We start from the raw sequence: 25,073 nt of genomic DNA, 5'->3' as shown, positions 1-25,073 counted from the left end.
TCAGAGAAGGACAGATAACCCTGAAGGAAGGAAAGAAGGAAGAAAGGATGGGAGAAAAAAGTTTACCAAGTGGTCTAACAGCAAGGTGTCTACATGAACATTTTACCACATGTATGAACAATATTGAAACTCCCACCACATTCTCCGAACAATGAGGTTTTTTTCTAAGATAGTAATACTTCTTCTGAGTCAATACAATAATCACTCAGGAATGTATCTGATTTCTTGGTGAGCATTGTTCAATTCTGATAATGGTATTTAAGTCTAACGTGGTAATAATACAGTGAATGATTAATGGTTGGAAAAGCTATCAAGAGTTGTATGCTGCAATAACGGAGCAAAAGATATGAAAAATTTAAGCAGAAGGAGTAAAATATTTACTTTATACATACCTTTAAAAATATTGTTTTCAACTCGGCTGGATCAGCTCTCTTGGTTTGAGCCACCTACAAGTAAATACAATTACATCAAAATGCGCAATTTATACAAAAGATGTCAAAGTGTCATTTAAAAGGAAGCATTCAAATAACAGAACAAGTGATGAAAATAAACGATCACCTTAGATAAATTAGGTACTGCTTTAGCTGGCCATGCTTATTTTACTCATTTCACATTTACACCGTTATTCAACATTTTTGTTGCAACTGCTTCCCTTATGCAACCCTGCAATTCTTAAACAAGCACACATTAACAAGTCGCAAAGACATTCAAGTATCAAATCTTTCCAACGTACCTCTCTGCTGGGATTCCGCATTATACCATTTTTACCATATGGATTTTTATACTTCCAGCATCTTTCATCTAAGGATTTCAGAGTACCATATGCAGCCTCCAACTGATAGATGGCAAGAATAAAACACTCACACTTACAAATTCTCCAAAAAAGCAACTTCCTAAAAGTCTGAATTCCAATGTAATTATTTGGTTTATTGGTACTTTTGCCTCCTACTTGCAACATTTTAAACTATTTAAACTTACAGTGCAAACGTTTTTGATGAGGTAAATTTAGAAAGCACATCATTTAGATTCTTCTGCAGATCAGACAACTAGCCAGTTCCAGCTAAAATCTAAGTTACACTTAGCACCACAAAACCAAAGTAATTAATTCCCCCCCCCAAAAAAAAAAAAATACTGAATTAAAAAATATTCTATATTCACTGTGGAGTAACCCATCAGTATTTTCTTTGTTGACATACCATGCCTTCCATTTGCTGCTTTTGGCATTAAGTGAATTCCTTCCCTCAGTCTGTGCCTGCTATGATTTCCCTTTCCTTCTTCAGGATTCTTTGATAAAATCTTGCTTGCCAACATAGTAACAATCATCTGATAAGTCAATTCAGCACATCAATCTATTTCTAATTTCTTAAAAAAATTACTTTGCAAGCAAACCTGCATTTTAAAAGAAAACTTGTAAAAATGACTCTGTAATGGAGAATAAACAGACATAGGGCAAGATGTAAAATCTTACCCTCACCTAAGAACTAAACATCAGAAACATTGTCAATAAAACGTGACTCCTACTTCTCTGGACTCTCCAGAGCAATGGTAGACCATAAAAGGTGAATGTGACTGCAAGCGCATTTCTAGTAGCACACTAGAGTACTGCAGAAAATGGTAAGAAACTGTTCATGTCTTTACAACAGCATCATACTCTCACACGTAAATTTAACACAGAATCTTTAGTAAGCTTTTCCTCACTCTAAATGGGTCATTTAAAAACTAAAAAAAGAAAAAGGAGAAAAAAAAAAAAGACAACATTCAAAAAAACCCCAGAATATTTTAAGAAAAGTATAGGAATCAGTTTTCTTGAAAAATTTTGGAAGCTTGGGTTTGTTTATTGTTTTTAAAAGGGAAAAACCCCACCTGAAGTTATACTACACTCAACTGACAGAGTCCACAGCTGGAGCTCCAATTATGTGTTTGTGCAGAAATCCAGGTGGAGGCAGTTGCAAAAAATCAAGGTGTAATTGTGAACCTGGGAATCTAAAAAAGTGCATTTTCTAAAGTACAAGCTGTCCTAAATGCAACCACTGTGTAGTAAGCAGAGATTTAATTTAAACACATTAGTAAAAACCTGGCACTCTAGAATAATTGGTAACTTTGCGGAAAGAAAAATACCCCAAAATTTCTATACTGCTGCAATTCGGAATCTTGTCACTACACACACAAACGATGCTTCAAAGACCTTTAGCCATTAAAAATATATCAGCATCACACTTCATCTGCCTTAAAAGTTTAAATTTTATCCTGTCCCAGAAATCTAAGCCTAAAGAAACCAGGGATGAGATGAACAAAGGAAAAGAGTACACACTGGTAACTGAACTTACTCTTTTTCCTTTGGTTTCACTGACAATTAACAATCTAAAGAAACTTCGGAGGCAAAATGTGCTCAGAGCCCAGCTGCCATTTTTCAGCCCCTTTTGACTATGGGGGGCTTCTTCGCACGGGTTTTTTTACAGCAAGATTCTTTCAAACCATATACTAAAATATATTGAAGCTGGCCAGGTCAGTGAATGCATTGAGGCACTGCAGACAGGCATCAAAAGCAGCAGCTGTGGACTATGGCTTCCCCCAATTTCCCACAGTCTATTTCCACACTCTTCCATTTCCCAGGACACAGGAGAGGAAGGAAATGGCTAGCACCATGTTAACTGGCTTGTCCATGTGTCATCCACCAATCTCCATTTTGAAAGGTTTGCTTGACTCCAGTTAAGGAAAAGAGCTTCTATTAGGTTATGTTACAGATTCTGGAGGACTGATGCTCATGGAGCCACACAGGGCTAAGAGAAGAAGTACGTAATTTAGCCTTTCATCCACCCTCAGCTGTGCGCAAAGGTGAAGCTGCACACACAGGCACAAGAACCGATCTCAATGACAGGCATTACTAGCAGATTCCTCTTCTGGAAAAGGTCAAAATATTGCTTTCAATACCATTCCGAAAAGTGTTCCCACTTATGTTAGCAGCTGAAGGTGGGCTAAGTAACCTGATGCCAACAAGACTGCAAGCCAACAGGTAGCATGCCTGCTGACAAGTGACCCACAGACACAAGCTGCTTCTCCATCAGTCAACTCAGGTGATATTTACTGATTTTTATACAACTGGGCTTAGGTGGTATTTTCTTACTAGAAAGAGTTCTCCATTTTTTACTTTATCTTATCTCTAAAGACAAAAACCAGCCTGAGGTAAAACCAATATAAGCTGGTAGGCATGAGTTGTGTGAAGACGCGTTTCATAAAGCAGATCTGAGGGAAATAACGTGTTACTGCTCTTTACAAAGAGATGATTTGTAACAGACACTAACACTTCAAAAAACCCCAGTAACCTTCATTAAGTAAGGTTCAGTGAAGAAAGCTCTCCAACAAACAACATGTATTAAAAAAACCCCAACAAAACAGAGACAACAGGGAGTACAGAAAGTAAAGTGCAGGATTATAACAAGGTCAGGACATGCTATGGAAAAGACTGGGATAATGTACAGAAGATGTCAGCAGGAATTTTCATTCCTAAGGTAGATACTTGAAAGTTAGCCAACATACTAGGTGTATATGTGCATTATAATGTATCTGAAGAACAAGCCAGCATAGGCAATATAAGAACTGAATTTAAAAATGTTGAATCCCTCCCATTAGCAATGATGTTCAGCAAAGGGAGACAGAAGGGGCACAAAGAAAGGGAAAGCTCTGTAAAAGTGAGGGACAGTAAAACATGGGTTGATTTGCACACTGGAGCTGTTCATATCCTTAGACTCCCTTGCACCTTGATCTTAATTTCAGCCCATTTTCTCCAGCAGAGCTCTCTTCTCCTTGTTGACTTATGCTCAATTTATAGTGTCATGTATTTTCAGTCTCATTTTCATCCTCAACAACAAATGCAAACAGACTCTTCCCAGAAAAATATAACTTCACAACAAAACACAAGAAAACAGAATCTACAGGGAATCAAAGAACATTACATTTCCAATCAACTCTATTAATATATTTGTCATACACAATACAGAAACAACAGGTTGTCAGATGGTAAGTGGTATCAAAAGGTACAAAAGAATGAATAAAGCAGTGAGTGTCCTCCACTCAGTAAAGAACAACAATATGAGTGGGCATGACAGAAAAAGGGCAGTAGGAAAATTAGAATAAATGCCAATATAGCATTAACCTAATGGCAAATACAAAATGTCTGACCTTCTCACCTTATTGTAAAGACCACGTAGTAGCCACCACTTGGATAGAGCAGAAAGGTGACTGGGGTCCAGGAATACTTGGGATTTGCTACAGTATTTCAAAAGGCTTATTGGGACAACAGCAAGTCCCAATCAAAGATAAAGAGATAAACATTTCTTACATTGTTTATTCCTCATTCATCTGAATAGAGCTTCAGTGTGAAGGTGAAAGCTGACAAAGGTACATACGTCCCTCTCTACCTCACTGCCTTTAAAAACTCCTAACAGCAAGCTGGTAAGGTGCTGGAGAGTAGCCCTCCTCCAAGTAGAGAACTGGGACTGTGGTAGGACTGCCTCACTGCCAGGCACTGGTGAGCTCAGTCTGTTTAATTCTAGAGAACACTACCTACAGGAACATAGAGAGAAAACGTTTTATTACAAGTGATCACAAGCTCTAGTAGCTTCATGTTGAAATTCAGATTATTTTTTAAAAGTTCTTTCATTCCTAAACACAACTAAAGAACACACTGTATTTGGCACCACTAAAAGACTTCAAATCGAGATTGAAACCTCATGTCTTCTAGAGGTATTCTTTAGTTTCATCACAAGTTATTGAGTCCACCTGTAACACAAAACCACATGTGGCCCAGTTTATGTAAAAGGTCAGATTAGATCATCATAATGTTTCCTTCTGGCTAAAAGTATACATATACACCCAAAATGCGCGACTCCAAAGGAGATCAAACCAGGGCCTGACCTTACATTCTTGTTTAAATGAATGACTGGAATATTGGAAACCAACTAAAGCACAGTTGCTGGCCAAGTCTGAATTCAGACCAGAAATCTGTAAGTACTGTGTAAGTAGTATGCTAAAACAACACTCCAGTCTGCACTGCAATACAACTAACTTGCTTACTTAGATGAGAATTGCCTTTCTTCCATATTTACAATAATACTACCACAAATATACACAACCATTCTTCTAATCTAATAACTCCCCTTGGTCATTTTCCATCATTACATACAGCATCAAAAATTATAAGTGTTCTGCACCAACACCTGTCCAGGGCACTGCCTCCTGTTTCAGCTGCCCAAATAACCATTTTTCATTAGCCCAACATGCTTTGACATATTCTCACCTCAGAAAAAGCACTGCTGTTCCTTCTGCTTGACAGAATCCAAGTGAAAGAACTTGACTGTGGTCTGCAACGGAAAGCCAACTACAGAGAACTCAGCATCATGGGGAAGTTTCCAAGCAAGTTGAGGATCAGCTCACTAAACAGGGAAACAGGCAACTGCCAGGAGAGCTGGCATAGAATGTAGATCAGAAAGACCTTCTTGCCAGACCTCCCTAACGGTAAGCTGAGTATTTCTCCTAGGACAACATAATCAGATGGCATTTGGCATACCTACCTAAGGCTTAGGGTAAGAAGCACTGTAAAAGAAGTTGGTAACTACTAAGCAGGCACACTCAGTCTTATTAGTCTGCGCACATCCAGCCTGGAGAACCATTTATTTACTAGGAACAGTTCTCATCCTGAGAGTTGAACATTGTGTTTTGCAAAAGTGTAACCCTACCCTAAGTAGCAGTTACGGCATTCCTTTGTTTAATAACACCTAGCTAAGCTAAGAAATGTTACTAACACTAAACAAAGTCGTCTCAGATCCTACAGCCCAATTCAGCACACAGACTGAACACAACTGAAGCCAGACAGTTGTTATGAGTCTACCCCACACAATGCTGAAGCAGAACAAAATTTGCTAGCTAACAGAGACAGCAAATTCCAAGCAGAAGTATTCACATCCATCTTCACTCTGTCACAATTACAGATCTCCGGGCAATTCGCAGTCTGGTTTCTGCACCATGGTAAGTGGAAGCCTCACTTCCCCCAAGTGCATCAAAGCTAACAGACATACTTTATTGGGCAATTACCTGCTAGCTTTGATCCTGCTTTCAAAGTCCCAAAGCAAATGCAGCTGGCTTGTTCATAAGATGGTTCTCACACAAGGAGATTCCCAATAAACTATAGCATTTTTGCACAGAAACTGATCACATACACATAGGAAAATGCTTGTCCAGTTTGCACAATGCTTCCAAGCAGGTAGAGAAACCAAGGTGGGAGCAGTATATATCTTAAGGAAAACCACTACAAGAATTTCCAAAGCCAGCTAATTAATGCTAAAATACATTTAGACTATGTACTTCCACAATTTTCCTACTTAAAGACTTGGAAAACAGAGGGACTAGATCATAAAACTAGCCCGATGATAAGGTAAAAGTAGCCATTGCTCAGCAAAATTGTTTAACAAGAGTCATACTGTGACCAATACTATCCACTCCAAACTTTAAGCATGTATTAGAAGATGCAGTTAGGAATAAAGTGGACTATTAGTTCATAGTAAGCCTCTGGACTAGGACATAGAAGCAACTTCTGTCATTCCTGCAACACAACATGAAGAACTACACTACAGCGAGAAACTGAACCTGAAAATCAACTCTTTGTGAAAACCAGAAATTCCTCTTTCACTTTTCATGTTGCCATCAGATATATCAGAAAAAGGTCAGCTTTTCCATTCATTCACTTTACCTATCTATGATAAAGTGCTACAGTACTCTGACTGTACCAGTCCATATTCTTCCTCAAAGTAATATTCCCTACTGTTTCACAGCTCCTCTTACAACACATTGTCACTCAGATGATCTTCAGGACTGTGATCCAAAGATACATAAGCAGGATACTCTGCTATGGCGATTATGTAATATTAACATACCCCAATGTATCTCAGCAAACCAGAGCTCACCACTCATTTTCAGAAATGCAGTAATTACATGTAAGACGTATTAGGAGTTCTTTAATAAAACAGCTTATTTCCAAATGAGCTGCTAAAGTGAATGATCAAATAACATTTCCATTAACTGCTGGGTATTTTTCAAAAAAACCCCTCCTGCTCACCAGAAATGGATGGGATGACAGATGCTAACACTCCTACTTTGCTCTCCCTTTTGCTTCCTTACACCTTTCAGAAACAAAGGCATAGCTAATCATGATGAATATCGACCTGCTGAAACGTATTTAGTGGCTACCTCAGCCCAGTTTACCGATGATCCCTTTTGATTCTCCCAGCACTTGTTATGTTACAAACAGTGATACTGTACAACCAATGCACAGGCCATAAACTCAAGATACCAACTTCCTCACGTTTGTCTTCCAAAAATAGTCATCCCAGTGCTGGCAATTTGCCTTCCAGAGCTCAATTTCTGGCTTACATCTGGCAGGAAAAGAGATATCTCACCCAAAGAAGCATCAGATAGGAAAATTCTCCAACGTAACAGCAAGATCAAAAGCAGTTCCTAAAGGAAGCATGATTAGATACCTGTTACCTCTCAAAAACCGTTCAGGAGAAGTGGCAGACTATTAGAGCATCATTAATTTTATCTGGCACTCAATGTTACTAACATAAAACATGTATTTGGACCAGGATTAAGCAACAGGTAAGCCACAATTAAGACAGAAGGCTGTCTAACAGCCTGGTTCTCACAAGGTGGCACCTTCAAGAAGCATCATCTCACAGGTGTGCAGAGCATGAGTGAGCTCTAAGACAGCCATCACTGAATGGAATATAAAAGTTACAAGGCTCTCCAAAGTTCCCATGCTCCTGATGCTTAAGATTCCAAGACACCTTGAACAGTGTTACAAAAGGCTGCACCATGAATGCTGACCTGGATGTCAATGCAATGGAAGTTATACTGTGGCACAAGGTCCCAGTGAGTGAGCAGGATCATTTGCAGCACTAAACAAAACCTGCTACCCTCTGAAGAAAGCAAACCTGGAGCAGTGCCATACAGGGATATCATAACAGAATGATCTGTTCTTAAAACAGCTACTAATTCTGTGGTAAGGAAAAAAAAAGAAATTATATGGATGTGCAATCCATGCCTATAAATTGTGGAAAGGTCTGTCTCAAACTGTTCCTAGAGTAACTGCTGTTATTTGCAACTTCATGCTTGTGAATAAGAAAGGAAAAGAAATGTGCTGGAGAAAAGTTCCTATACATTACATGTCTTGACTAATAATTGCATGACAGGAATTATGTAGGAATAACTTGACAGTCAAATGTATTTTGTTTTCGTGTTGTGTTTTCTTCTTTGAACACAGAAGTTCACTTTTCAAGATCCTATTTATACTCAAATCCATCTATTCAACTCTATTCAAAATGCTACACCGCAGCAGCTCAGAGAACTCGGAAGGATGTGGGAGGGGGCATGAATCCTTATGTGTGCATGGATCCAATTCTACTACCTTAAAAAGAACAAAAGACAACCGCAGAATGGAAACAGCATCACACACACAAAGCAAACTTAGTAAAGGCTATAAATGATGAGACTCAAAGAAAATCTGAAGACCTGTGGTCAGGAACCCTTCCTCAAAGCTAACGAAAATTACAGCAGAAATCTATCACATACTTAGGCAAATAATAACACCATGCTACTTAAAACAATAAGGAAAAAGATAATATTCTTTTTTCTTTTATTTTTCATCTGTACAGCACTCAGCACAGTTGAGTATTGGGTCATGAGGTGCACGGACATACTATGTGAAAGGTAAAGTAGTCAAAGTAACTATCCACCTTTCCCAGATAACCATGATTTTCCCAGTCAACTTGACTATGGAAAACCTAGACTTTCACGTAACAAAATATCTGTCTCCCCCTTGAAAATTTTCACCTGTCATCTCAAAATACATATGCCAAAATATGAGTTTGCAAACATACTCTTCTTTTGCCTGCAGGCAATGGTATCACTGTTTGTCTGACTGCCATCATATGTGTTTCAGTTTAAAATTACTAGTTCATCACCCTGCAGACAGGGCAATTACAAAGTAAAGGCAGTTTAACATTTTATTTTACAATTCAAAGGTCAGTAAACAAATGTTTTGTTTAAACAAAAATGGGTTTTTTGTGTGTAAATTTTAGCAGATTACACAGTTGTCACAGGCCACCCTGAGCATGTGACCTTCACAGAATCGGTTGGGTTGGAAAGGACCTTAAAGATCACCCAGTTCCGATCCCCTGCCATGGGCTCCTTCCACTAGACCAGGTTGCTCAAAGCCCCATTCAACCTGGCTTTAATCTTTGTTAAGGACCCAAACAGAAAGCTGAACCTATCAAAAAGGGTACTTGGAAATAATTCCCAGTTTCATATGGGAATATCAAATAATCTAATGGAGATCTAAATCATTTATGTAAGGCAGTGACTGTAATACTAAAGGTTTATCTGCCACTGACTTGCCACAACTCAGTCAAAATTGTTAAAAAGTTCACAATAACTCTCCGTGATTCGCAAAGTTGTAAGATACCTGACAACAATAATTAAAACCTTCTCATCTTCTTCAGAAACTGCAGAAACATTTCCAGCATTTTAATACATTTTAATTAGAAACCATTCTGATTTTAGTTTGAATGATTTGGGCTTCCCATCTGTGAGTCTATCCCACAACATATATTTGCACAAAGCAGTAACAGTTTCATTAAAACATTAAATTTACTCCTACTGCATTTCCTTCAAAATATCTTTGTGAGATCATTTGACTGCAATGGAAACGATGATGATGTCAAACTGAGCATTCTGATTTAAGGACAGGAATTAAGGAAAAAAAAAAAATCTCTAAAATTACATTCAGGTACGCATCCTTAGCAGAGGGGAAAACAGAATTACATGTAATTCCTCCCCCACCTCCCGGAAAGGTATTTCCATCTTCTTTGGGGGCACTGCAGTTAAACCAAGATCTAAAAATACCAGATTAACCAAATTCAGAGCACAGTTTAAGATACTAGAGAAATTCTGGCACTATTCTTTCAATATCTAATCAGGAGTTCTTCCATTTAATTCCTTGGATACTTGGGTTGATGTCAGCACCCTGGCCTGAATTCAGAGCAATACATCTGTCATCCCACAGTATGCCACTGATATCAGTTGACAATGTAGTTCACTTTTTGTCATCAACTGTCCAAACCAGTAAAATTCCACAAACTTTTTCCTGACCAGTTGATCCAGCCCTTTGAAATGCACAAAAGATACTGCTTTGCCTCATGAAACTCTGGACGATCTATCAGTGGTTACTCTTCACAGCTTCCACAACCTCTGCCAGCCCAGAAAGTCTTCAAACAGTGATGAGAAAAGTCAGGAGACCTCACACTAATTTTCATGACACATACCTTTGTTTAATCAAACTGTGGGTCACACACAACACAAAGTACACCAAGGCTTTCGAAGCCATAAAAGAATTGTAGACTCATATTCTGTATAAAAGTTTCTAAGAACACTGAAGGAAAATAATGTATTTTTGTGCATACTTTGCTAAGCTCCTTCCATAATTTTGAAAAGTTCAGTGCTCTCTTTCTTTTCGCCTTACCCTACCCATCCACAAGAAAAAGGGAAAAAGCTGGTTTACTATCTTTGTCAATGGCATACAGAATAAGGAAGTAATAAGTGCTATTTTAATTCTACATTGTTTGGGTTAAATATTTAAACACTTGAGAATTAAGTGGGTTTGGGCTATTCTCATAACTGAGATACTGAATCTGTAAGTTACATGTACTAGAATACCAAAAGCAAATTGCAAGAGGTTTACAGCTGCTATCATAGAATCATAGAATGGTTTGGGTTGGAAAGGACCTTAAGATCATCTAGTTCCAGCCCTCTGCCATGGGCAGGGACACATCACACTACACCATGTCGCCCAAGGCTCTGTCCAACACTGAACACCTTGAACACCGCTAGGGATGGAGCATTTACTACCTCTCTGGGCAACTTGTTCCAGTGCCTCATTTTCTTTACTGTGAGAAGAGAGAAGTCCAAAACTTTTGTAACACAACGTTCACAATGCAGAAAAGCCTGAATCCACTGCTTCACACCAGTCAGTCTTGAAAGAAAAGATGCAGACCGAGTAACTGATTTGGGCATTTGAACAGAGTAAAAGCATTTGTAGGAAGTTTGTTGTTGCCATGTTCTTCTTCCTTTAAACAGCATCAACATGGGACTAATTCATGATCTTTACAAAGTAGTTTCCAGTTAGACTGACACACAATGGCACGCAGCGTTAGACAGGTGAAGTGACAGGAAGGAGGAAGGCTGACTTGATGTCAGTGACAAAAACTATTTTAATGGAAATGTGAAATTATTCAAAAATTTCTTCCCCTAAACACGTGAAGATTTCTCTAGTCAGATTCAGACTGCACAATGGGCTGAGAGCAGGAATCAACCAGACACAGTATTTTTACATACCGCAGCTTTTTATAATAGCTTTTCATACTCAGTGCCTCACTTAAGGGCATCTTCTGCTAAAGATTTGTTAAATCAGCGATGTTCCATCAAACAGTAGTTGTCAAACATGATAAAAACCTACAATAATAAAATACGTGACCAAGAGGTTTTAGTAGCCAAGGATCCAGGGCAGACTGGAAATGGTTCATACTCCCAAGGCAAAGAAAGATGACAATAATAATGAATAGCCTGCTGTTAGTTCAGTAATACTAATTTTCAGACCTCTTTTCTGCTATCCTAAAATCAGACCTATCTATCAGGTCATCTGAAGGGGGCCTACAAGGATGCTGGGGAGGGACTATTCATCAGGGACTGTAGTGACAGGACAAGGGGTAACGGGTTCAAACTTAAACAGGGGAAGTTTAGATTGGATATAAGGAAGAAATTCTTTACTGAGAGGGTGGTGAGGCACTGGAATGGGTTGCCCAGGGAGGTTGTGAATGCTCCATCCTTGGCGGTGTTCAAGGCCAGGTTGGATGAGGCCTTGGGTGGCATGGTTTAGTGTGGGGTGTCCCTGCCCATTGCAGGGGGGTTGGAACTAGATGATCTTAAGGTCCTTTCCAACCCTAACTATTCTATGATTCTGTGATTCTATGTGATGGATGGATGAGACAGGAAAGTCACTTAACAAAGCATACATGACAATGCTAGACTGCTACTGCAGAAAATATCTTTCACTTACTCCCTGTAAGTAGGGAGCCTCCTGCCCTGGTCCTGATACAGGACAACATCCTAGTCTCTCTCCCACACCGTAACACCACACACTGGTCCAGAGACTCGACTAAGAAGGTGTAGTGGGTATCTGACATATATGAATTGCAGAAAAAAAACGCAAAGCAACACCAGAAACATGCAAAAGTTGGAAGAAACATTAAGGCAGATCTCATTTCTCAGTGCAGGAAACCACCATGTCTGCACACACGAGAACACAGACCTCCAAACTAGAGCTGCGTGCACTGACACAGAATATCTGTGTCATGATCCTGCCAATGGCCTTTTATGTTTTGGAGATGTTACCTGCATTTTGATTAACACCTATCAGTCCTTGACAAAAGATATAGTCAGATGCCGCTCAAACTACTCCAACACTGAATAATTTGCTCTAATTTATTCCTTAAAAACTATTCTATTTTACCATTTCACTTAGATGAAGTGAGCACATTTGCTAACTTCCCAGAATTAAACATCCAATTAAACCCCAAAACCCCAAATAAGTAATAAGTCTATTGCCTGAGAGAGTTCAGGCAAGTTGGGATAAGAAATAGCAATATAAATATGAAGACAATTAGAATTTCTTCCTCCTACTGGCTGGATGATTGGCATTTGGCTCGGGATCATCCTTGTGAGAGCACCTCCCCCGTTGACTAGGTGCACTTTTAGGCAGTATGCAAACGCTATCAGGAAAAAGGCAGAAAAATGTGTGCCCTTCTATGACTCCATATTCTGAGATCTACAGGCATTTTCCCCAGTACACAAAGCCAGAAAGAAAAACAGCGAACAGAATGACAGAATGCTAGTTGTTCTCTCCTCATCTCTTTGCAAAGCTAGCACTAAAAAAAGAAAAAAAAAAAAAAAATACTTCAACCTGCCAAGGAACCTTCTTTGAACCTTCCATTTCCTGGTAAGTTTAAACTTACTCTCTTTGACAGAAATGAAACTGGGCTCTAGGAAGGAACATTTCTAAACCCTCAGTGAATAAAGATCAGGTAGTATTCACCTACAGAAACTGAAATATGTTAAAAGATAAATACAAACTTGTGCATGAAGCTGGAAAAATCTGCGGTCAATGGCATTCAATACAATAATCTGAATTCCAGTAAGTCAATTTCACTTACGAAGGAAGATTACAGTGTCACAAATGAAGAGAGAGAAAGAATAAACTCTACTGGGGAAATCACAAATGGAATTCTCGTCCTTCTCCTAAACTTTTCAGACCAAAAAAATTTTGTTCAACTATATCAGAAGCATTCAGAGTTTGATCCCCTACACTTCCCTCCCTGTGCAGGTCCACAACCGCTCAGAAACGTTGTTTTAAATTTGCTCAGCAGATGTTTCACTCAACAGCCAAGGTTTTAATACTCCAGAGCACTAATTACATAAAGGCATCTGAAGGAGGAAGGTAAAAAAAGTCTGCTTCTACCTATTTATAAGGTTGTCTAATAACTATGGTCATCTAGTTACACGACACTTTCTTCCATATTCTAGCTCTGGAATTAAGGTTGCTCTTTGCAGTTCTCCAATTGCCCTAATCATCAAGGATATAAAAATCATAGCTGTAAAAAGCACATGTATTACTCTTCTGATAGGTTCCCATAATTGCAAAAATAGCCTTTAAAAGCCTTGAAATTTTTATACTCATGAGATTTTTTTTTTTTAACTGGAGTTTAAGAGTTTGAGAGTGTATTATCTTCACATGGGATTGATTTACGGTGAGACGTGAAGACTGGAAAAAAATTAAAGACTACATGCTAATACCCTTCAAGTAAAACTATTTTCTTAATATTTCTGTTTTGAACAGAAGACATAATCAAGTTCCAGCTATATAATTTGTGGCTAATCTCAGCTAATGATAGTTCAACAGATAACTACAACTCTAGGATTATCATTGCTGGTTTACCAGAACTTAGACCTGGGCAGGTGAATTTAATTCTGTATTCTGGCAGCTTTTAGAAAACAGGATAAGCTAGTCAAAAAGCATTTAATGCACTTATTTAAAAGGTCAGGTTTTGAAAGACTCTTCTTCAATTTACAACATATCAGTAACCATTTGCCTCCCTGACCAGTCTGTTTTGCTGTCAGACATTCCTGTCCCAGATACCCAAGAGAGGTGCTGAAGCAGTACATTCTTCATCTGGTTCCTGTGAATCACTGCACTTCACAAATAAGGTGATCCTATATGTCTGAATAAAGACACATCTGTGCGTTTCTCCCCACATTACACCAAATCTAATTAATCTAGCAGTATGCTATAAGATGCATTGTCAACATCTTTTTTCACTCTTTGCACATATTTTTAATCAAAGAGAAGTAACAATAATTAAAACAGCACTAATACGACTGGGAAGTCTTCACCTGCCGTAAGGACAGTTTGTGGAGCACGAATTAACAGTTTCAAGAGCGGTTATCTGTCCTATTTGCTGCAATTACAACTACCCAAAATATTAATGGTAAGAATGCCAAAAATGTGGAAAGACTAACGAGACAAAAATCTGGAACATCTACTGAAAACAAGAGGCTATTTGGACACTAGTTGACTGACAGCTTGGGTGAGAACCAAAATTCTCAGCTTTCACAGCAAACACTGTGGTGTAACTATGTCCTACCTAAAACAAAATGAAGCTCTAACTGACGGCAAGCCCCAAATTCCCAAAAAAGTCTACATCTAAACTCTGTAAACTCAAGCAATGGTGCTTGAGAAGAATCACAAACTATGAGGCTGAATCACAAACTGAAAGGCTGCTGTGGGGACAAAAGCTCTCTTTATCCCACATACGGGAGATGTGGAGAGTAAAGAAAATGTGTTACTTAAGAATGGAAATGTATTTTAGAATAAAGCAATCACAAGTTGCAGTAATACTATTTATCACAATAATCTTAAATTGGATAAATTTTGGAAATACGATATTTGGGTTAAAAAAAAAAAAAAAAAACCAACACACTAAGGACTCCTATAAAAGGTCCAGGTGCCTATTCCCAAAGGGATATTAACTTCCCCTCAGCTCTGGTCCAAAGCCTTTGAGACTGAGCCTCCTGCTGAAGGGATAAATAAAGCAACAACACTATTTATGCTAACATGGACTGGCTGGTAGGGAGCAAGACTGATGTGACGCGGGAGTTACAGCCATAAAGGCAAAAGTAACATTAACACAAATGCATGAAACATATTTGTAGCTAGGGTCTTCATTTTTTACCTTTATACACTTTATTATGGACAATTCATAAAATGCCATATTGTTTAACAATTCACATGTGCATCAGTAATCCAAAATCTACCAATCTAAGAATAAAATCATAAGGATTATTGCATCATGTGCAAGGTTCCATCATCTTCACCATTAACGTCACTCCCCTTTACTCTCCCACATTTCTAAAGGGAGAAAAATGCCTCAGAGTTAGGATTTCACCAGCTGCCTGACTCCTGCAGCCTAAGACTGCAGTCATGTTCTGTGTATGGTGTTTAGCTGTAATTGATCAGCACTGCTAGAAAAACATGTAGGGACGAGCCAGGCTAATCAGGGCAAATGCAACCATAAACTTGTTTAAAACAAGAGGCAGTTATTCCCTCTACAGCAAAGTCAGTTCACATTTGAATACATAAATAAGCCAATCAGAGACACATCTTCCAAAAACCAGAAACAACACAACACTAAATCATTTACAAAGGCAGTATGATTTTTTTATTTCTGCTTCCATGGAAAATTCACATCACAGTCTGCCTTTCAAAAACGCTCCCATCAGTACAGTTACTGGGCTATATAGAGAAAATGGGACAAAAGACTTTCGAAGAATTTAGTATAAATATTTAAGAGGAAAATGGTGACATAGTTTTCTTGGTGTTTCAGTTCCATTTTTCACTTTCCTGCTTCTGAACATTTAAACTGACTGTTGCCCACTGGCATTTAAATAACTAGTGGGTGTATCAGTTGACCAACTAGTTCTATGAAAACCTCACAATTTTTCCTAGGCGAAACTTACAGTTACATCCCCATGGCTACGTTCTTGCACCATGCCTCTTACATTTAGGGAAAAAGCTCTAGCACCTCTATGGTTATAGCACCATGAGACAAGCATGAAGGGCTGTCAGTGAACAAACCACCTGATCCACAGCAAACAGCAGACCTAATTCTGGTAAAAAAAAAAAATTTCTTCTCATTTCTCTGCTGAGCAGTGGAAAATGCACAAATATCTATAAATGCAAGGCAGTAAATGGTTCTACAGTTGTCATACAAGACAACCCTTTGTGCATTTCCAGCTTAAAGCATTTCTGTGCTCAGTGCTACATTAGGGCATGCCATTCACATAACTTTATGGTGCTTTGCTAGAAAAGCAGCATATTATTACTATAATAGTTCCATATTAGGGAACTGATATGATTTAAAGGAAGCAAAAACAATTTAAGTATGTATATTAAAAAAAAAAAAAAAGCTGTGCTACTTCTTGCAAGTCAGTTAACTACCCTAAGTATTCACTCCAGCACCATTACATTACCCTACTATTGCTACTGAATGTTTACTATTATCCATGTTGAATCACAGCTTCATGTCTACCACTGGCTTTTAAAAATCACAGTAACCTGTTCCTGGTTCAGGAAACAACAGGCATCTCTCCATGTCAACCTAACCAGTAGAACAGCTACAGAGAGTTCAGCCAAGAGACAATCAGCCCAGCATCATTACAAAGGCAAAACAGGTAAAGAACCAGTCCCAGATGCCTGGTCCAGCCTACATTTGGACCTCAAAAAAGAACTCTCATCCTCCTAAAACTATGAAGTAATGATGACACTAAGAAGACTTAAGAATTATTTTTAAAAGGGTTGGCTGTCTGGGCACAAGTCTGCCAATCTCAGTGCACTCTATATAAATAAAAACTATGTTTGTGTATTTGCAAACTCCACTTTGCTCGGCCTCCGAGGGTCAGACCCATCAGGCTGCTTCATTACCTTAGTCACAGCATGATGCAAGAGACAATCCTTGTCTGAGCAGAAAGGTACATGCAGTTCAAGATTTACAGGATTCCAGAAGTCCCACCAAGGTGCATATCCAGAACCGCCACAGCCCTGGCTCAGCATGTACAGACAGCTCAGGTCCACTGATCAGGCATCCCCATTCAGCCCAGCAACCATGCACGCAACACATCTAATGTGCATTGGCATAGCTGTAGCAAGCATCAAGCAACACAACCCTCTGAAACTGTGGCATGCAGAGGTAACATTCATGTAAAATAAACACCACTGAATCCAAAAAATCCAAATCTCCCCCCTCCCAGATAGGTGCCCTAATTCTTAGCAACAGAATTGAGTTCTGGCCCACTCCTCTGTTCTCCCTAGTCCTTGTGTTACTAACTACACAGGCTCCCTGCCTCAAACAGAGACTAAGCCTTGCTGTTTGAAGATCCTCCTGGGACACTCCCAGCTTTTTCATTTCCCACTGGCTGACTTAGATGCTCCCTAGTCAGCACACTGGCTGTTGTGGTATCTGTTCCAGGCCACCTCAGAGAGGTTTCCTAATTCTACTTAGAAGGCCAAGTGGATAAAAGTTAGGCAGGGAGATGCTCATCTAGAGAACACCAAAAAACCCTTATTAGCCTAAACTCCAGGCTCTGGTTTTCACATGGCCAAGGGTAAGCCAAGGAGTAAGGCAGACCTTCAAGGAGACCCAAAAAGTGAACTTACTGGTCAGTATAGAAATAGTTCTTGCAGGTTGCCTAGGCATGCAAGACATTGGAAGCATATGAATCCAGCAGCTGGGGTTGGGCACCCCACAACTCTACAACCAGAGGAGTTCGATCAGGCTTGTGGGCAAGCTCTGTTCCTTCTGTCTCTTCTCCAAACATAGTTTGGTGTACACATGTTCACTCCTCCGCTCTCAGATGTTTCTTTTTTGACTTCTTTAGAGAAGAAGAAAAATTCCAACAACCCACGCCTCATGGGCAATTTCATCCTTTAACACACTGGATTTTGTGCAGGCCAGGTTAATGTTTTTGGTAAAGAATATAACTGGAATTGAACATTTTTAAGGTATTGTAAATAGCATGAAATTATTTTAAAATGTTATGAAAACTGACAGTGTTCCTCTAAGTGTTTTAACAAAGCTTCAGTTGAAATTGCTTTATTCCAAAACAATGGAAGATAGTGTTTTTATAAAGACCTCTTATCTCCCTGCAAATGACTGAGTTACAGATACTTACCAAAAAGAGAATTTACCAGAAAAAATGCAACATTTTACTATCCCTAGTTATCCCTAGTTATCCACTACCATAAAATATCATCTGTTTCCGAATATCATGCTGTAGCTGAAGCAAAGCAGCATGATTATCAGAGTCACAGTAGTGCCCAGAGGCTTCATGCAAGTTCAGGTTTGGCACCATACAAACATACAGGCTCTATTCAGTATGATGAAGCCATTCTACAGCCAAAGCAGAAGCAATTCCACAGGTCAAAAGCGAAAACTAAGCTAAAGTTAAGCAGCACATTCATGCCATCTTCCAGGAAATACAATACCACATACCTCCTTCTCATAGTCCTTGGACAACATAGATAAATAAAATAGATACTGGCCTAAACAAGCTGGTCAGAAGATACACTGTTATCATTCAGGGCTGTAAGCTTGTCTACATTATAGAATCAGGAAGAGCGCCCTTAATGTATCATTTGAAGCACACTTGGAAGAGCTGCTCTAACCTCCTGGAGCACAAAGCTGCATAGAAGGAAGAATGCACTTCCCAAAGTGGTAAGATCCAGGTAACTTTAAATGCTTTCCCGTGGACATCACAACAGACGAGATGCATGTAAGGATATACACATAAGTGTTGAGTCCAGTAACACTCTGCTAGAGCTAGACATGAAGTGAGGTCATCCAGCAAATCCTCTTACAGGGACATCATAATGGAAAAGAACAAGTTTCAAAAAACTGTAACAACCACTGGCAGGTGCATGTGATCCCATCAGTACCTCTCTAACATACTAAAGACATAAACTAATCTCTTTCACCACCTCCTCTTGCCCCTACCTTGCTCTGACAATGAAGGGAGGAGGAAGGAGGGGGTGGAAGCAGCACAAGGAAATAGTTAAACTCAGTTGAGGCAAAACCCCCAGTGTAATAACTCAGTGTTCACTGCAGAAGAGTGCTGTATGGATTTTTTCCACAACAGTTGCTCCATGAGTGTTTTCCCTGGCATTATTCTTGCCAGTGGGCCCCTTAATTTGCTGTGCACGTCATGGGACTAGGACTCAAGTAGTCCTCCTAGGGGTAAATGTCATAAGAAAAGACCTGTGCAGTAAAAGAAACAGAATGAAACCAAACACACAAACAATGGTGGGGAGGACAAGGGAAGAGGAATAAATTATTTGCTTTCTTCTCTGTTTCAGTTACAGTCACCATGCATGCTACTTTGCATTTAGAAAAGGTATTCAGTTATCAGTGCTCACAGAAAGCCAGTGTCCCTTGAACAGGCAAATTCTAGTCTCTTAAGAAGTCAAGATGCAGTAATAAGTCATAAGCAGCATAAATACATGTTTTTTTTCTGAGGGGGAAAGTGGAAAAAAAGAGTCTTATGATACTTAAGGTGTCTTAAGAATTTACACACTTATATGCAGTTCCAAAACTACACATCAATGACTGACGTGTGTAACAACTACACATCACTTTCCACATAGATCTTACGTGGTGTTATCACATCACAAAAAATTACTGTGGTGCCATTAAGTGTCATGACACTATTAATTCTACAGTACACAAACTCAGTGATGCTTCAGGGAAACAGAGATTGTTCTCTCCTTACTCACCAACCACTTTCCCCCAACAATTTTGATCTCACTGAGCAGCTGGAGCCTGTCCATAAGGGACTCCACTCCTCTCATGGACACAGTAGCCCATCACGATGCTAAGATCTCTAACCTGTTCCTTTCTGAGAACCCAACAAATCCACATGCAATGCAATGCAATGCAATTCTTCTCTTCCAATTTGCTGAAGGAAGGGAAGAATGGCATCATCGAGGGCAAGAGTGAATTCAGTCTGTTCTCAGGCACCCCCACCCTACTGATAGCACAGGGGAGAGGAGCATGGGAGGAGGAGATGAATGAAGAGACATGATGGAGCTGTAAGATGCACAAAGGGACACACTGGGTGTGAATGGCAGCAAAATAATCAAGGTGGCATGGCTGCACCAGCATCTAACAGTTCTGGCATTGTTTGAAATCATATTCATCTACAATTGAATTGCCATGGTGTTTGTATTTCAACCATTGCTTATCCAGACCTCATTAATTCACACCATTCAGTGCAGGAATTGGATCATTTTGATACACAAAAAGGCTCACAGAGCCAAGGCCAGTGGCATCAATATTTCATCAAACTCCAACTCATTCAAGGTGATGCCTCTTGCAGGACTGGGTTGTTTAGTGGGAAATGTCTGACTATATTAACACCAAGACATACAAGGAACCTGTGATGGGGATAGACTATTTTTGATATTTAAGGTTTAGGATTTTATACGTAAATATGTCAGCAACCAGAAAGAACATATAACTGATACAGCTTCCTTAGGAAACAGCCCCAGAAAAACACAAGCACAAAGAGAATTAAAAAAAAAAAAAATGTTAAATATAAAAAAACCTGCAAAACAGATTTTCTTTGCATTAGAAACATTTCAATATTACCATGTAAGTAAAGTCAGCAACAAATTTCTTTGTGTTACCTTATTGACATATTTTTGACGGGCATTTGTTCTTCAGAAGACTTACACATGCACTTAAAATTAAACATGCAAGTAAGGTTCATACCTTCAACTTGAACAGTCATGCTACAGCTAGCTTTTTCACATGTAGTATATGTGTTCGCTTTGTTCATAAGACAATAAACTTAAAATAACTCATACATTCTGATTAATAGAGGTAACCAGTATGTGCCCAATGGATAAAAGTTCACACACGCACAATTACATTAGAAATCAGAGATATTCCACAGTATTTAAATATCAACTCATATATGAGTACTATGCAGTTCAAGACAAGTGTCGAAATTTATTCATACGCTGTCCATAGCAGAGATGAAGTTTAGTGGAGTACAAGTGCTTCCATGCTAAGTCCACTGCTTTTACAGTTTCCAATTATTTATCTACTTTAATCTATCTATTGAAAATATTTAAGTTTGGAATTTTCATTAATGCAATTTTTAAGTGTTCTGAATGTAGCTTAATGGTTATGAAATACAAAGTTTAAATATAATATCTATACTAGCTCCAATCATAAATATCCATTTCTGATCTTAAGTTGAACAGACAAAAGTAGCACCACGGCAAAGGCAAAATTTGCTATGGAAAGAGGTATCCTTGAGAAGTACCTTAGAATTTCCACCGAAAATAAGTTTATATTTTAAGTTTATATAAGTTTATATATTTTTTATATATAAGTTTGTATTTTTTAAAGCAGCAGGACTTTAGAAAGGTAGCAAATCACACTTGGCACATGCATAAGATAACAGCTATACCCAGAACTGCATAGCAGTACATGGACCAAAGGTAGCTTACATTCACACAACAGGCACAGTTAATTTTTCTGTAAAATACACACCAGGTGAATACCAAGGGCAATAACTAGACTATGTAACTTCTCTTTAAAAGTATCTGCATAATGGGCAGCGAAAACTTCGTGATTACATTGTTAAAATGTAATCACACTCAAAATGAAGAAATAGAGCAAGACACACCATCTAGAACATCATTATTGCTCTGTACATCCATTACCATAAAGGCTTTCCACATAGCCTGTTTTCTCTGCAATTCAGAGAAAGAAGCCAGTACCTAGGATGGTAATTTAGTTACCAACAGGGTAAAAATCTACTGCAACATCTCAGCTGCGTTTTTACTGGCCATTTGTGCAAATAAATTTACAGTGCAATTTTCACAAAACACTTTCAGAAAATGTTTTAAAAGATGAAGAAAATACACTGATATGCAATATACACTGTTTAAAACGTTGTGTAAATTGCAATGCACTGAGTAACATACAACAAAGTAAACAAAATGGCATTGTTGGGGAACTTTGAAGATTCCACGTATAAACGTTTTGCCCATTTCTTGATACTTGAGTGCTTAACTATGTGGCCTTAACAGTATCCCATTTGGGTTTTCCTTTTGTCAGACTGAACTCCTGGAGTCTGCTTAAAATGTCAATATTTGAAATCTTACAAGTGAAGCACAATTATACTCAACCCCAAAGACTCATATGTCTAAAAGGTTATAATAAAAAAATTAAAGGAAGCAGTCATGCAGGGTACTGGCAAGGAAAAGGTACTGAAAGGATTTTAGAAAAGTTGTTCGACTCACCAGTCCATTGTTTGGCTGAGGTGAAAAAGGCAAACATTACTGAGATGCATCAGTGGGGAAGTTAGAACACAAATCAAGGCCCGTGCCTGCAAGCACATGTGAGTAACTTCAGGCCCAGAAACTCTTTACATGGCAAAGTTATTCATATGTGTGCTTGCAGAACCTGAGCTCAGACTCAGTTATCATCAGAGTACAAAATGCTACTTACATTTTGCCAGTAACTTCAATAAAAATAGAAATTCACCAGCGTTTAACAGCAACTCTTTCACCTCAGGAAGATAAAAACCCTTTAAGTCTCACACTGTAACTTAATAATTAAGCCATTCTAGCTGCTCCTAGTTCTTTTTTTTTTTTTTTTTTTTTAACATAAGTCTCTCAAAACAAGTTCAAGCCTGCAACTAGAAGCCTTCTTTTGAAGCTATGAGGGCTGTAAACACTGCAGTACAAAGTGCTATATCTCTGTCTTGCAATGCACCAAGGATGCTCATGACACTAGTGACAAGCCATTACTCTTTTTATCAGGTATTTCTCTGCCAAGCCTGATGTAATCAGAAACCTACGATATTCAATTCAGTTCCTCCTTAACTGTGAGCCTTTCCAACATATGCTTGTATAGATTCTGGTGATTTGAGCTGTGTTATAAGCCAAGCCAAAAGAAGGACACCATGCAACCATGTAGCATAGTGCACACATATCTACCTGATTAGACAAACGCTAACCACATGTACAACATTTTTAAAGCATATGTGACTAGTGCGGATTCAAATGCATTGCAGATTAAGAAGTGCTGCTTGGAGAGGAAAAGATGAGTAACAGGTTCATAAATTCAGTGAATGGAAGACTTTTAAGTCTTTTAACAACGATAGTTTGGTAAGATGAAACTGATGTGCTGTGCGCATGAACCAGTGGGCAATCCAAAAGAAAAAAAAATTAAAAAAGCTAGACAGGGCAATTAAGATTTATAAATAATAAACATAATATTTGGGTATGACTGTTTCATATACCCTAGCAAAGAGGAATCACATAGTGCCCAATCCATTAAAACAGCATGCTCTCCAGATTACCCAAATTCTTAGTGAGGTAGGTGCTGACAGCAGCTCTGTCATGGACTCACGGAGATAACAGAACGCATGACTGCTCACACCAAGCACACGTGAGGCTTTGCTTTGTTCGGGGAAGTTTTATGATGTTTTCTTGATGCAAGTCTCATCACTGACTCCAACAAGACCAGGATATGGCTCAATTTAAGTCTCAGTATTCAAGAAATGAAAGCCTAGTAGTAAGTTTTGAAACACCAAAACCACACAAAATTTTATCTGCCATTAGAAGTGGAATACCTACTTCTCGTATGGCCTTGATCCAACTAAAGGCTAATTATTTTTTTTCTGAGGTGGAAGTGTGTTATTAAACAACTGATTAAAGTATTTCAATTAATTTATCCTTCTGAGAGCAGAAAACCCTAACACGTATCAGACAGGAGAGCATTAAGCAGCAATACTGTCTGGAAATTGTAACTGAATATTAAAATAGAAGGTAAAAACAGATATATGGGGGAAATGGGAGAAAAAGCAAAAGCAGACTATCATGCTGAGGCCTGCAAGGGCGCCAACACCACTACCTATGGCGAGCCCCATGAGGTCCTGACCTGCCAGCCGCTGTCCTAAGGACCCACTGCATCCTCTCCTCAAAAAAACAGATGTGCACACAACACATATGGACGTATATGTTTATGCATGTCTATACTGTGTGTGTGTGTCTACAAGGGCGCCCACCGAAGCACCGCTGGGCCTAACAGCGCTCGGAGGAGCTGCCGGCGAGGCAGCGTGAGGGCCGGCCCGGTGAGGGCCGCCCGGCCCGGCGGGACCAGCTACCTTGCACCCCGCAGGCAGCACTCAAGGACGGTGCATGGCGAGGGGAGTGCAGGCCCGCTCTCCGCGGCTGGCAGGTGGGGATCTCCCCGCTGTTCGGCACCCGACTCAGCCCGGTCCGGCCCGGCCCGCCCCGGGCGCCCCTCGGCCCTGCAGCCCACCCGCCTTCTGCCTCCTCCCCCAGGGCCCCGGCGCCGCGAGGAGGAGCAGGCGCCACCCGCCGGGTTTCGCCAAGGACAGGCCCGAGGTCAAACGCGGCGGCCGCTCGCCTGCCTGCCTGCCTCCCGCCGCGGCCCTTACCCCGCCGCCGACGGCCGCGCTGGCGCACGCTGGGAGCCCGCCGCCCGCGCCGCCTCCCCGCCCGCCGCCGGCGGTGACTTACCTTGGCAGCCATGCTGTGCCCGGCGCGGCCACCCCCTTCCCGTCCCTTCCTTTCCTCCCCTCCCCTCCCTTCCGACCGCGGCAGGCAGCTTCCCCGCCTGCGCACCAGCCCGCCAGCGCCGGCCGTCACCGCTCTCCCAGGCACGGCCCATTGGCGGCACCGCGCCCGGCTCGGCTGCGATCCGAGTGATGGCCCGGTACAGCACGGCCTGGCCCCGCGGCGGGAACCGGGTCTGCGGTCAGCGAGGCGAGGCGCCGGGAGGTGCGGCCTCAGGCAGCAGCGGGCTGCAGGCGTTTCA

General features: G+C 40.0%; 1 protein-coding gene across 2 annotated transcripts in view; it reads right to left on the bottom strand.

The window, feature by feature from the left end:
- The window catches only part of SLC25A13 (solute carrier family 25 member 13), a 100,094-nt gene extending 75,296 nt beyond the window's left edge, over window positions 1–24,798 (bottom strand). The window contains exons 1-2 of one of the 2 annotated variants that reach the window (XM_080611097.1): window positions 24,776–24,798; window positions 393–446 (exon numbers count right to left, since the gene is read on the bottom strand). In XM_080611097.1, the coding sequence (XP_080467223.1) occupies window positions 393–446; window positions 24,776–24,787 (66 nt within the window). In that variant the 5' untranslated portion in view covers window positions 24,788–24,798. Of the gene's footprint in view, window positions 1–392; window positions 447–22,525; window positions 23,695–24,775 lie in introns of those variants that run through there. The other variant, XM_080611098.1, reaches the window with a different exon arrangement.
- Window positions 24,799–25,073: the final 275 nt, after the last annotated feature.

Source organism: Psittacula echo (genome assembly GCF_963264785.1).
Source record: "Psittacula echo genome assembly, chromosome: 2".
NCBI classification, from domain to species: Eukaryota; Metazoa; Chordata; class Aves; order Psittaciformes; family Psittacidae; genus Psittacula; species Psittacula echo.
Note: the sequence above shows the minus strand (reverse complement) of the source record. Positions and strands in the feature narration are given on the sequence as shown.